This window comes from Neovison vison, chromosome 11 (assembly GCF_020171115.1).
Source record: "Neovison vison isolate M4711 chromosome 11, ASM_NN_V1, whole genome shotgun sequence".
Classification (NCBI taxonomy): Eukaryota; Metazoa; Chordata; class Mammalia; order Carnivora; family Mustelidae; genus Neogale; species Neogale vison.
Genome location: NC_058101.1, coordinates 88,116,099 through 88,128,762, shown reverse-complemented (window position 1 = coordinate 88,128,762; position 12,664 = coordinate 88,116,099). Strand labels below are relative to the sequence as shown.

General features: G+C 36.6%; 1 protein-coding gene across 2 annotated transcripts in view; it reads left to right on the top strand.

The window, feature by feature from the left end:
• ADAD1 (adenosine deaminase domain containing 1) overlaps positions 1-12,664 on the top strand; it is a 60,644-nt gene that overhangs the window by 13,473 nt on the left and 34,507 nt on the right. Inside the window, exons 5-8 of one of the 2 annotated variants that reach the window (XM_044225852.1) lie at positions 1,793-1,918; positions 7,475-7,598; positions 9,756-9,893; positions 11,482-11,711. In XM_044225852.1, the coding sequence (XP_044081787.1) occupies positions 1,793-1,918; positions 7,475-7,598; positions 9,756-9,893; positions 11,482-11,711 (618 nt within the window). Of the gene's footprint in view, positions 1-1,792; positions 1,919-7,474; positions 7,599-9,722; positions 9,894-11,481; positions 11,712-12,664 lie in introns of both variants that reach the window. The other variant, XM_044225851.1, reaches the window with a different exon arrangement.

The window sequence follows — 12,664 nt, the reverse complement described above, 5'->3', positions numbered from 1 at the left end:
CAGGGGTTCTGGGTGGCTCAGTGAGTTAAGCTTCTGCTGTTGGCTCGGGTCATGATCCTGGAGTCTCAAGATGGAGCATCTTGAGAACCTGCATCAGGTTCCCCACAGGAAGTCTGCTTTTCCCTCTGACCCTCCCCCATCTTGTGCCCTCTTTCTCTCTCTGTGTCTCTCTCAAATAAATAAAATCTTGGGGCACCTGGATGGCTCATCGCTTAAGCATCTGCCTTTAGCTCAGGTCATGATCTCAGGGTTCTGGGATGGAGCCCCACATCAGGCTTTTTTTTGGCAGGGAGTCTGCATCTCTCTCTCCTCCGCCACTCCCTATGCTCATGCTCTTTCCCTCTCACTTGCATGCGAGCTCTCTCTCTCAAATAAGTAAAATAAAATCTTTTTAAAAATAGATTAAAATATTTTTTTAAAAGGTTAAATATCATTAAATGGATACTGCTTCTTCTGTATCATGAGTTTTTGGTATGCAGAGAAAAGTTGTGAGTACTTCTCATATTTTTACTACATAAGGACTAAAAATTAATTTGTACACCACACAATGATGGTTTTGTCAATATCAGTTTTAGTGAAATATATGCTAGCATGCAATCACGGTAATAATTGGCACCTCCACATTATATGTTTTGTGAGGAGATAAAAGAATATAACTATTATTTCATTCTTTTTGCTCTCAGAGCTTCATTTTATAATTTTGTGATTGTTCACATTCTTCTTGATAATGTGAATTTGTTTTTGGCAAGAAGATAGTATTAACAATATTAAGAGAAAAAGTTTAACAGATATAAACAAAAATATGTAAATGGCCTAACTGAAAGGTATTGTGTCCTGTTAGCAGAATGTTAGCTGAGATTGCCAAAATATACTTTTATCATTTGTGTACTTTTCTTTAATGTAATGATTATTAAGCAGGTAGAAAGAATTTCTGTGAAAATTGTATTCATTTCATATATAATATATGACAGCAAAGTTGTTTCATTGCTTTTTTTACTCTAAAAATATGAAATCGACTGCAAGCCACTTGATACACTACTGAGCAACCTCATGAAACACCAGGAACTATCAGTGGCTTACAACTAAACTTGGAGAAACACTGTATTAGGTCATTCTGCAACCTCTCATTCTCCAAAACAATGGTTCTTCAGTAGGGATACCAAAGCAACAAATGGCCAGGGCCCTATCCAGAATCTTAATTTTAAGCGCTGTCATATTTTTTTTTAAAATGCATGGGTAACTTTGATGTATATTCTTGGTTATAAACTGTCCTCTAGTGATCCTAGTTACTTAAAACTATCTTTATCCCCTTTCAAAAAGTTTAGGACTTTTTTAGTAGGAACATGGACTATATCAAGGGTCTAAGTGCTTAGTGCTTTGCAGTAGTTCTTAGTGGGGCAAATACTAAGGAGTGTATTTTAATTATCACAGTGTTGAGGGAAGACTACTGGCATTCAGTGAGATGTAGGTTGGCAATACGGGAGCATCTTATTCAAAGAATAATGACTTGTGTCTTGTAGGACTTTTGAGTATTTCATAAATATCAATAATTCTTTGATATGTAATATTAAGAATTTTTTCACAAGGCGTTTTCCATAAAGCTGAATAATGAAGTTGTTTTTTTATAGAATTGAAAGCTTTAAAATATCAATCATGACATAAATTATAATTTACTCCCTTACCTATAAATAACAAAGTCACTCAATTGCAGTGTTATAGTAGGATAATAGAGACCTCTGGGAGAAAGCAGTGTGTTCTTCAAATTCATATTCCATTTGATTTTTTTTTCCAGAAGGGAGACATATTCAGTATGCAAAGATTTCACAAATTGTTAAAGAAACATTTAATCAACTAATTTCCAATCATTCAGAATATCTGAAATGTAGCAATTCATTGGCTGCTTTTATCATTGAAAGAGGTAAGTCCCAAGTATTTGACCTTGTGGAAAAAGTATTAAATATCCTAATCATTTGAGCTGTAAATAGTAGTGTTTTAACTGACTATCTTTGGCCATTTTTACAATGGTGTAGCTTTGATTGATTTGAAGTGGCCTTTTCTAGTGGGTGTGGATCATTAAATACAAAGGCTTTTAGAGTTAAAGTGTATATATATATCTCCAAACATGTATGAGAATTCATAAACAGTTGAGAGCTGACAGAGTTCAAATATTTGGATACTGAAACTAAAGTTTTAACTTTAAGTTAATAAAACTTGAATAAATGGAGGAGAGAGAGAAATAGAGGAGAGAGAGAAAGAAGAAAGCAACGAGAACAGTGACAATTGTTTATAGAACAATAAATATATTACTAGTGCAGAAATATATATATGTAGTCCATATATATGTGCATGTGTGTGTGTGTATGTGTGTGTGTGTATAAATAAAGTAATACAGAATATACTTAGGTTGATAAGATTTACTGAATTATGGAGTCATTTAAAATCCAGTCAAAAGTTGGGTTTAATGAGAAAGATAGTAATGGTGAAAGATTTTTGGTCAGGGATTGATTCTATTGTTGGGAATGGCACGAGACTTAGCTCTGCTATTTAAATGACTTTGAGCATGATCTATAATTCTCTCCTTCAGTTTTCTTCTAATTTCTTAAAAGTAGAAATAATCTCTAATGAATAACTTAATGAAGTTACTAGGATTAGATGTGATAATATAAATACTTGACACAGTACTTGGCAATTAGGAAAAGCTTTAATTACATTTGTAATGATTAAAATAAGTTGATGTTTAAGCAATAATTGCTAACAGTTTTTTTTAAAAAATACTATAAGGATTGGGGCTGAATTAAGGAATCATAATTTAGGTGACTGTGATGCAGCTGCTTACATTAGAGTTGAGATAGAAATGAACAGGGAAAGAAAATATTTTTTTAAATTTATTTTTTATTTATTTTCAGCATAACAGTATTCATTATTTTTTCACCACACCCAGTGCTCCATGCAGTCCATGCCCTCTATAATACCCACCACCTGGTACCCCAACCTCCCACCCCCCCCGCCACTTCAAACCCCTCAGATTGTTTTTCAGGGTCCATAGTCTAGAAATTGATGTGATAAGATGAATGTGACAACAAATGATAGATGAAGTGGGATGAATAAAACATAACATTTCAAATTTACATGGTACAGTGGTGCTTCCATATACACAGGAATCTGAAAGCTGATGTGAAGTGTGAATAGCGTGGATGAGAGTAATCTGGTTTTGGAAATACAGTTGTGAATATACTTAGGGATAGGAAAAGACTGGGTAAGGTTAAGTACGTGTTCCTGGAGTAACTCAGATAATCAGTACATACTTAAAATGTGTTAGGAACCTCAGATGGGTATTCCTCACTGCCCAACCAGCCTGTGTCTCCAGTAGGGTTGCTCACACGTTCCCTGAAACGTCCATTTCATACTTTTCTTTGTCCTCAAATATCCTACATCCTCTCTTTCATCTTGCTTCAGCTAATGGCCATGTCTCATAATTTTTAATTTTGTCTGTAAGAAACTATAAAATCCAAGCTTCTTTCTGTTCTCTACCACCAAGTCTATGTAATTCCTTGCATTTGTGCTCATCTTCTCCACTGTGAGTGAAGGAAGGATCTTTCCTCTTATAGCTAATCCCTTCATTTAAATTTTGGTTCTATTCCCTATCATATCTTGAATTTCTTCTTTTGGTTTTCTCCTCTTTTTCTTGAATTATCCAACTAGTATCTCACTGAAACATGGCAGGTCGAGTTACAGAGTTGAAGTAGGAACTGAGTTTCTATTTGTAACTCAGAGCTTTACATCACCATTTCAGAACTTACACTGACACTGTATAATTCCCTTTTACCATCACCATCCTCTCCTTACTGGAGCAGCTTTGTTTGTGATAATGAAACTTTATATTTTTCCCATCTAATTTTACTCCTCCTCCAGCTTTCTCCATCTGAATAAATGGCATTTTCCCATTTGCTCAGACAGACTAAAAGGCTCAGTCCTTTCCCTAGTACTCTACAATTTATCTCTAAGTTCTATTATGTCTCCAAATTCTCAGATCTGATTATTCTTTTCCAACCACCTTCGTTACTCAAATCTTAAGTCATTATGTCTTCAGCTTCTTGGACTTAGAGCATTCTCCACATAAAGAAGTGATCTTAAAATATAACCCAATATTGTTTTCACTCTCTTACCTTCAGTAGCTTCACCATAGCTCTTGGGTAAAACCACAGACTCCTTAGCATGGTTTATGATGCTTTATTCTCTAACCTCATCTTATGCCATTCCTTTCACTCTTTACTGCAGCAGCTATACTGGTCTCCCTCTGCCCAAGGTCTGCACAAGCTTTTTCTTTTGACCGCATCCCCTTTACCTCACTCATGCTGCTCACTCCTCGTACTGAAACTTAAATTTTAGTTTCATAAGGAGAGATTCTCCAACTACTTTGCATAGGTAATCTTCTCCCCCCGCCATTATTCTTTACATTGGCCCCATATTTTTTTCCTTTAAAGCATGTATCAAAGTTTGTGGTTTGTTTAGTCTTTTTCTGTCTTTCCTATTAGAAGCTTAATGAGGGCATGTCTTGCTCAACATTTTATTCCTACCATCTGCCTTAGCGCCTGGAACTTCATAGGACCTCAACAGTTTTTGTCAAATTAATGAAAGTCCTTTAGGTATTTGCAAATGTGACACTTTTTTCTTTTTTAAAATATTTGTTTTAAAGAGAGTGTGCAAGCATGTGAGCTGGAGGAGAGGCAGAGGGAGAGAGAGAATCTCAAGCAGACTCCCTGCTGAACCTCCCGACTCAGGGAATCATCTTGTGGGGCTCCAACTCAGGACCCTGACTGAGAGCATGTCCTGAGCCAAAATCAAGAGTCCTGACACAACTGACTGAGCCACCCATGCACCCCTGAAACTGAACTTTATCTGAAAGTCTAAGAGACTTTCTGAAATCATCAACACAGATGTAATAGAAAAAGCAAGAGGAGAATATTCCAGAGAAAAAGGAGCAATGAGTTTAATGACTATGCTTAGAAAGGTCATATACTTAGGATGTGAAAGGGAAAAAGAATTATATAAGGAAACTCATTCAGCCAAAAGCAAATGGAGCAAAACTATTAGAAAAAGATTAAGGTGCTTTTTTCTTTAAAACAGTTTCAGGGGTACTTGGAGGACTCAGTTAAGCATCTAACTTCTGCTCAGGTCATGATCTTGAGGTCCTTGGATTGAGCTCTGGGTCAGGCTCTCTGTCAGTGGGGATTCTTTTTTTTTTTTTTTTTCCAATTTATTTATTTTCAGAAAAACAGTATTCATTATTTTTTCACCACACCCAGTGCTCCATGCAAGATGTGCCCTCTATAATACCCACCACCTGGTACCCCCAACCTCCCACCCCCCCGCCACTTCAAACCCCTCAGATTGTTTTTCAGAGTCCATAGTCTCTCATGGTTCATCTCCCTTTCCAATTTACCCCAAAGCACATACCCTCCCCAATGTCCATAACCCTACCCCCCTTCTCCCAACCCCCCTCCCCCCAGCAACCCACAGTTTGTTTCGTGAGATTAAGAGTCATTTATGGTTTGTCTCCCTCCCTATCCCATCTTGTTTCATGGATTCTTCTCCTACCCACTTAAGCCCTCATGTTGCATCACCACTTCCTCATATCAGGGAGATCATATGATAGTTGTCTTTCTCCGCTTCACTTATTTCGCTAAGCATGATACGCTCTAGTTCCATCCATGTTGTCGCAAATGGCAAGATTTCATTTCTTTTGATGGCTGCATAGTATTCCATTGTGTGTATATACCACATCTTCTTGATCCATTCATCTGTTGATGGACATCTAGGTTCTTTCCATAGTTGGGCTATTGTGGACATTGCTGCTATAAACATTCGGGTGCACGTGCCCCTTTGGATCACTACGTTTGTATCTTTAGGGTAAATTCCCAGTAGTGCAATTGCTGGGTCATAGGGCAGCCAGAAAAGACCTCGAATAGCCAAAGGGATATTGAAAAACAAAGCCAAAGTTGGTGGCATCACAATTCCGGACTTCAAGCTTTATTACAAAGCTGTCATCATCAAGACAGCATGGTACTGGCACAAAAACAGACACATAGACCAATGGAACAGAATAGAGAGCCCAGAAATAGACCCTCAACTCTATGGTCAACTAATCTTCGACAAAGCAGGAAAGAATGTTCAATGGAAAAAAGACAGCCTCTTCAATAAATGGTGTTGGGAAAATTGGACAGCCACGTGCAGAAAAATGAAATTGGACCATTTCCTTACACCACACACAAAAATAGATTCAAAATGGATTAAGGACCTCAATGTGAGAAAGGAATCCATCAAAATCCTTGAGGAGAAAACAGGCAGCAACCTCTTCGACCTCAGCCGCAGCAACATCTTCCTAGGAACATCGCCAAAGGCAAGGGAAGCAAGGGCAAAAATGAACTTTTGGGATTTCATCAAAATCAAAAGCTTTTGCACAGCAAAGGAAACAGTTAACAAAACCAAAAGACAACTGACAGAATGGGAGAAGATACTTGCAAACGACATATCAGATAAAGGACTAGTGTCCAAAATCTATAAAGAACTTAACAAACTCAACACCCAAAGAACAAATAATCCAATCAAGAAATGGGCAGAGGACATGAACAGACGTTTCTGCAAAGAAGACATCCAGATGGCCAACAGACACATGAAAAAGTGCTCCATATCACTCGGCATCAGGGAAATACAAATCAAAACCACAATGAGATATCACCTCACACCAGTCAGAATGGCTAAAATCAACAAGTCAGGAAATGACAGATGCTGGCGAGGATGCGGAGAAAGGGGAACCCTCCTACACTGTTGGTGGGAATGCAAGCTGGTGCAACCACTCTGGAAAACAGCATGGAGGTTCCTCAAAATGTCAGTGGGGATTCTGTTTCTCCCTTTCCCTCTGCTCCTCCCCGCTGTTCATTCACAGTCACAGTCTCAAATAAATAAAGTCTTTTAAAAAGCAGTGTCATGGAGCACTGGGTGTGGTGCAAAAATAATGAATACTTTTATGCTGAAAAAATTAAAAATTAAAAAGAAAAAGCAGTGTCAGTAGAACAGGGAAACTATGATTTGTAGAGAATTTGAGTGGACTAAGAAAAAAAAGAGAGCCACTGTAGATAATTTGCAAAAGTAAAATAGCAAATGAAGTCTCTAGTAAGCCAAACATATCTAGATGTAGAAGAAATAAATGCATGTTTGAAAACTAAGGATATCTGATGATTCTATTGATTGTGGTAAAATTTTAGATGAGCTATTATAAAATGTCTTTTTAATTGAAATATTATTGGAGTATTGAAAATACTGGTTCCTAGAAGACTCTCAAACTCTTATTTGAAACTGTGAAATTTCTCCATTTTTTGGTCAATATAAGTAACTTTAAAATGGTAAGGTAGAGGTTGAACATATGAAAGAGGGAGGTCAAAATAACCTGCTACTGTTAACCTTTTCTTTTCAGCTGGACAGCATGAAGTTGTAGCTGTAGGCACAGGTGAATACAATTACAGCCAGTGCATTAAGCCAAATGGAAGAGTGTTGCATGACACTCATGCTGTTGTTACAGCAAGAAGGTCTCTCCTTAGGTAAGGTAACACATATATTTAATGCTTAACCAAATGTTAATGCTTTCAGTCCAAAGTAACCACATAACAGTGTCTTTATTTACAAATGGAATTTTACTGATCATTAAGCCATGGATAGGACTGTCCCTTACTTATCCAAGTCATTTTATTTTTTCCATGTCATTTTTTTTAACTTTTTTTTTCCAATTTATTTATTTTTAGAAAAACAGTATTCATTATTTTTTCACCACACCCAGTGCTCCATGCAATCCGTGCCCTCTATAATACCCACCACCTGGTACCCCAACCTCCCACCCCCACCCCCGCCACTTCAGACCCCTCAGATTGTTTTTCAGAGTCCATAGTCTTGTGTTTCACCTCCCTATCCAATTTACCCCAACTCCCTTCTCCTCTCTAATTTCCATGTCATTTTTAAAAATCTTACAGTAACTACAGTGTCTATAATTGGTGGATTTTAGTGGCTTCTATTATCAATACCTTATGAACTCAGTTTCCAGAGTTCTACAGCTTTTTAAAAAAACATATCATCTTTTTTATCAAAGTAATTGGAATATACAGCTTTATATCTGGACCAAGTCGACTTGGTAATATCACCCCCGTCAAGTTAGTCATAGTTATCCAAAGATATCACCTGAAGCTGGAAAGTTTCCCTTAATAAGGTCTACGCAAAGTTTACCTTATAGCAGAATGTAGATATGGTATTCTTTTTTTTAACTGAAGTATAGTTGACATACAATGTTAAACATGTTTATGTTCAACACTTACCACATTCACCACCATGATAAATGTAGTCATCTTCTGTCACCATATGATATTATCACAGTATTATTGACTATACTCCCTGTGCTATATTTTTCATCCTCTTGACTTGTTTTATAACTAAAGTTTATACAGGCTGGCAGATCTCAAAGAGGGAGAAAAGGGCTGAGGTGAGCATACCTAGTTTCTTCTCCCAAATTCTTCAGTAGTTACTCTGCTCCTTACAAAAGAAGTGATTAGCAGGTGGGAGAGAGAAGCCAGGAATGTTACTCCTTAGAAGTCTCTTTGTATGAAAAGTGAGAAATCTTTTGTTTTCTCCAGGATCCACCAGATTTTGATTCTGCTAAGGCATTGAGCTTAAATTTTATAAAACTTTTTAATAGATATTTTCAAACATAAGTAAGAAAAGGATAGTGAATTCTGCCATTCAGTTACCAGCATTCTGATACCAGTATCCAGTGATCATATCCAGTTACCAGCATTCTGCTGTTCTTATTTAACCTATGCATACACACTTTTTGATGGTGCTATTTTCTTTGGTAGAGTATATTAAACAAAGTTAAACATTATTGTGCCTGAAAAACTTTAAGTACACGTCTCTAAGGAAAGAATCCTCTAATCTTAAAAGGAAGGTTTTGAGGAAATCCATGAAGGTAATGCAAGTCATTGTCTTTAAATCCTCCTTGGTGCTTATTGAATTACTTGATCTCTCTAAGATTTCCTCTTTTATGTTTATTTCTTCCCATGCTTGGCCCTATTATATGCTTGTTCTGAATTTTCTTCTTCTTTCCAACGAAAGGACTAAAATCATGTTTTTTATTTAATAAGCAAAATAGTATTTGTCCCTTGATTTGATTAGTATAAATTTTTCAGGAGACTTGTTTCACTTTTTAGTATAACTTACGGTCTTCATTGTATTGTTCTTGTATTTCTATGTTTTTGTCTTTAAAACCACTAAGGGGCAGGAACCACAGTTGTTGTTTGTCTGTTTTGGTGGGGAAAGAAAAATAGAAGCAAGGAAGAATTTTGACACTTCAGGTAGGAGACTGAGAGCAGAACTGTCTGAGAACAAATAGAGGGGTCAGTAGAGAAATGAGGATATGACAGTTGAGGACCCAAATGTGAAATGAGTGGAGTGGTAGTCAAGGAGTGGCGCTTTAAAGCAGGTCACATTCAGACTGGGCTCCAGTTGAGGACTTCTTACAGGATTTAACTCTTCATTAAATAAGGCTCAAGTTATTTTAGGAGTTCTTATCACTTTCTACATGGGGAGAGACGTTGCTCACGACAGTTAGGAATAGGATGCTTAAGATAAATTACTTTAAAATTTTATGACTTGATAAAGTTATAACCTTCTTATTTTAGGTACTTTTATAGACAACTTCTACTCTTCTACAGCAAAAATCCTGCTATGATGGAAAAATCAATATTTTGTACAGAACCAGCTTCTAATCTACTCACTCTGAAACAGATTATCAACATTTATCTCTATATGAACCAGTTGCCTAAAGGCTCAGCCCAGATTAAGTCACAATTGTAAGTATCATGGGAGTTGTTTTTAAAAGCAGTCAGGAGGAGTGCCTGGGTGGCTCAGTCATTAAGTGTCTGCCTTCGGCTCAGGTCATGATCCCAGGGTCCTGGGATTGAGCCCCACATCAACCCCCTCATTGAGCCCCACATTGGGCTCCCTGCTCCGCCGGGATCCTGCTTCTCCCTCTCCCACTCCCCATTTGTGTTCCTGCTCTCAATGTGTCTCTGTCAAATAAATAAATAAAATCTTTTAAAAAAGTGAAAGCAATCAGAATGGCTGTCATATATTCTGAATCCCTAGAGCAATAGAACATGGAAATTCATATCTATCTGAATTCTCTTTCTGGTTTGAGGTGTTATTTGTGGCCTCCTAGAGGGCCGCTCGATCTAATCTGATCTATTACTACTTCTCCACTCCTCCCCTCCACTCAATCTGATCTATTACAACTACTTAAATATTCCATGTACTTTACCACTTTCTTTCCATGCTGTTGAAATTTTTTTTCTGTCAAGTTGTAAGACTTCATAAATGTTAGGAAAGCATAGATTCGTGCATTATCACATACTAATGCAGGAGCTAAGAAATTCCATTTGTTTTTCTGGTCAATCTGTAGCTAAAACTTCATTATCTTGATGAATGGGTAGCATCAGCATAAAATTTAAACAGGACAGACAAGCACAAAGGAAAAAGCAAGTCTGACTATCTAGAGATAACCATGGTTAATATTTTGCTAAAGATTTTTCCAGTTACACCTTTGAAGACAAAGGCAAGGAGTCTTTCTGGAGAAAAAATTCAGGACAAGTGATTTTACATTTATTTTTTTTTTAACATTTTATTGGAGAAGAATCTTGAATACAAATTGTCAGTGTTTTTTTTTCTTCATTCTTTTTGTAGTTTTTAGAAATTTCCATACAGAGAAAAACAATAAGACCTTTGGTAGGAACAAACATTTTTAAGGGACATAAAGGCAGTAAAAATCATTTATCTTTGCCATAAGCTGTAAATATGGTTAATTTCTGTTTGCTATTTATCTTGTGGGACCAAGTCACTCCATCCCAAACTTGTTTTAGTTTTGCATCTGTTTTTATTACTAGAATGAAATGTACATTGGCAAGTTAGGCATGTTTGAAAACAACTCTTAAGTACATATAGATTTTATTTTTTTAATTTTTAATTTTTTAAATTTTTAACTTAAATTCCAGTTAGTTTACATACAGTGTTATATTAGTTTCAGGTGTACAGTATAGTGATTTAACACTATTGTACAACATCCGGTGCTCAACACAAGTGCACCCCTTAATCCCTGTCTCCTGTTTCACCCATCCCTGGAAGCCATCAGTGTGTTGATGATAGTTAAAAGAATCTGTTTCTTGGTTTGCCCCCCCCTTTTCCTTTTTCTCATTTGTTTCTTAAATTCCACATGAGTAAAATCATACGGTATTTGTCTTTCTCTGACTGACTTTCACTTAACATAATACACTCTAGCTCCCTGCATATCGTTGCAAATGGCAGGATTTTGTTCTTTTTATGGCTGAGTAATATTCCATTGTGTATACTTTGTTTTTTAAAGGAAAAAACTTTTCCTTTTTCTAGGCGTCTTAATCCACATTCTATATCTGCATTTGAAGCCAATGAAGAACTGAGTCTCCATGTGGCTGTTGAAGGCAAAATTTATCTGACTGTCTACTGTCCTGCAGATGTTGTTAATAGAGTAAGCAGTATGTCCTCAAGTGACAAACTGACAAGATGGGAAGTGCTTGGTGTACAGGGAGCATTGCTGAGTCACTTTATACAGCCAGTTTATATCAGCAGTATACTTGTTGGTGAGTGGGATTTTATTACCTCCTGGCCTCTCTTACTAAGTAAATATATTTTACTTAATCAGAATAAATAGAGATTTTGCATACATGATCCTTTAAAGGTAAAAAAACCATATTGTTTCATTGGGATTTTCATTTCATAGTAACTTGTGATCATATTTTGTGTAATTCGACTTCTATCTTCTTATCAGGAGGACAAATAATATTTTAAATTAGCCAGTTAGATGTGTTATACTTTGAACTTACACATTTGTTTGCACAATATTTCAATTTTTTCCCTTTCTTTGGGAGAAAGATGTTTCCTTGAACTTCTCAAGTCTAAAAGCTTATATTTAATTATCTTTAAAATAAGAAAAGTCTTAAATGCCCATTTGGTTTTTTAGCTACATTTTTCACACATTTGGTTATGATCTGGGACCTTTGAAGTTGTCAAATGAGTAGGCAGTAACTAAAACACATGATAAATAATGGGAACTAGTAATTCATTCTTTGGTGGGAGGTGTTACCAAATTATGTACATTTGAATGGTTTTTCAACCATTGTCAGTAAACAATTAGGGGACTCATTTGTATAGTTTTCATAAAACCCTGAGTGTTGCAAAACTTTTTAATTTACACCTGTGAAACACTTTAAATACTGCTGTTACTTGGTTCTTCTTTGCTTGCCATTCCCTTTTGAAAGCAATCGCCTCTGTAAGCTTGAGATCCTCAGATAGTTAATATTTTTGTTTTTAGGTGGTGGTATTTCTGTTTTTTTTTTTTAAGGTATTATTTATTTTCCACAGAGAGAGAGCGTGCACAAGTAGGGAGAGCAGCAGGCACAGGCAGATGTAGGATCCCCACTGAGCAAGGAGCCCAATGTGGGACTTGATTCCAGGACCCTGGGATCATGACCTGAGCCAAAAGTAGACATTCAACTGACTGAGCCCCACCCAAGCATCCCGATATCCCAATATG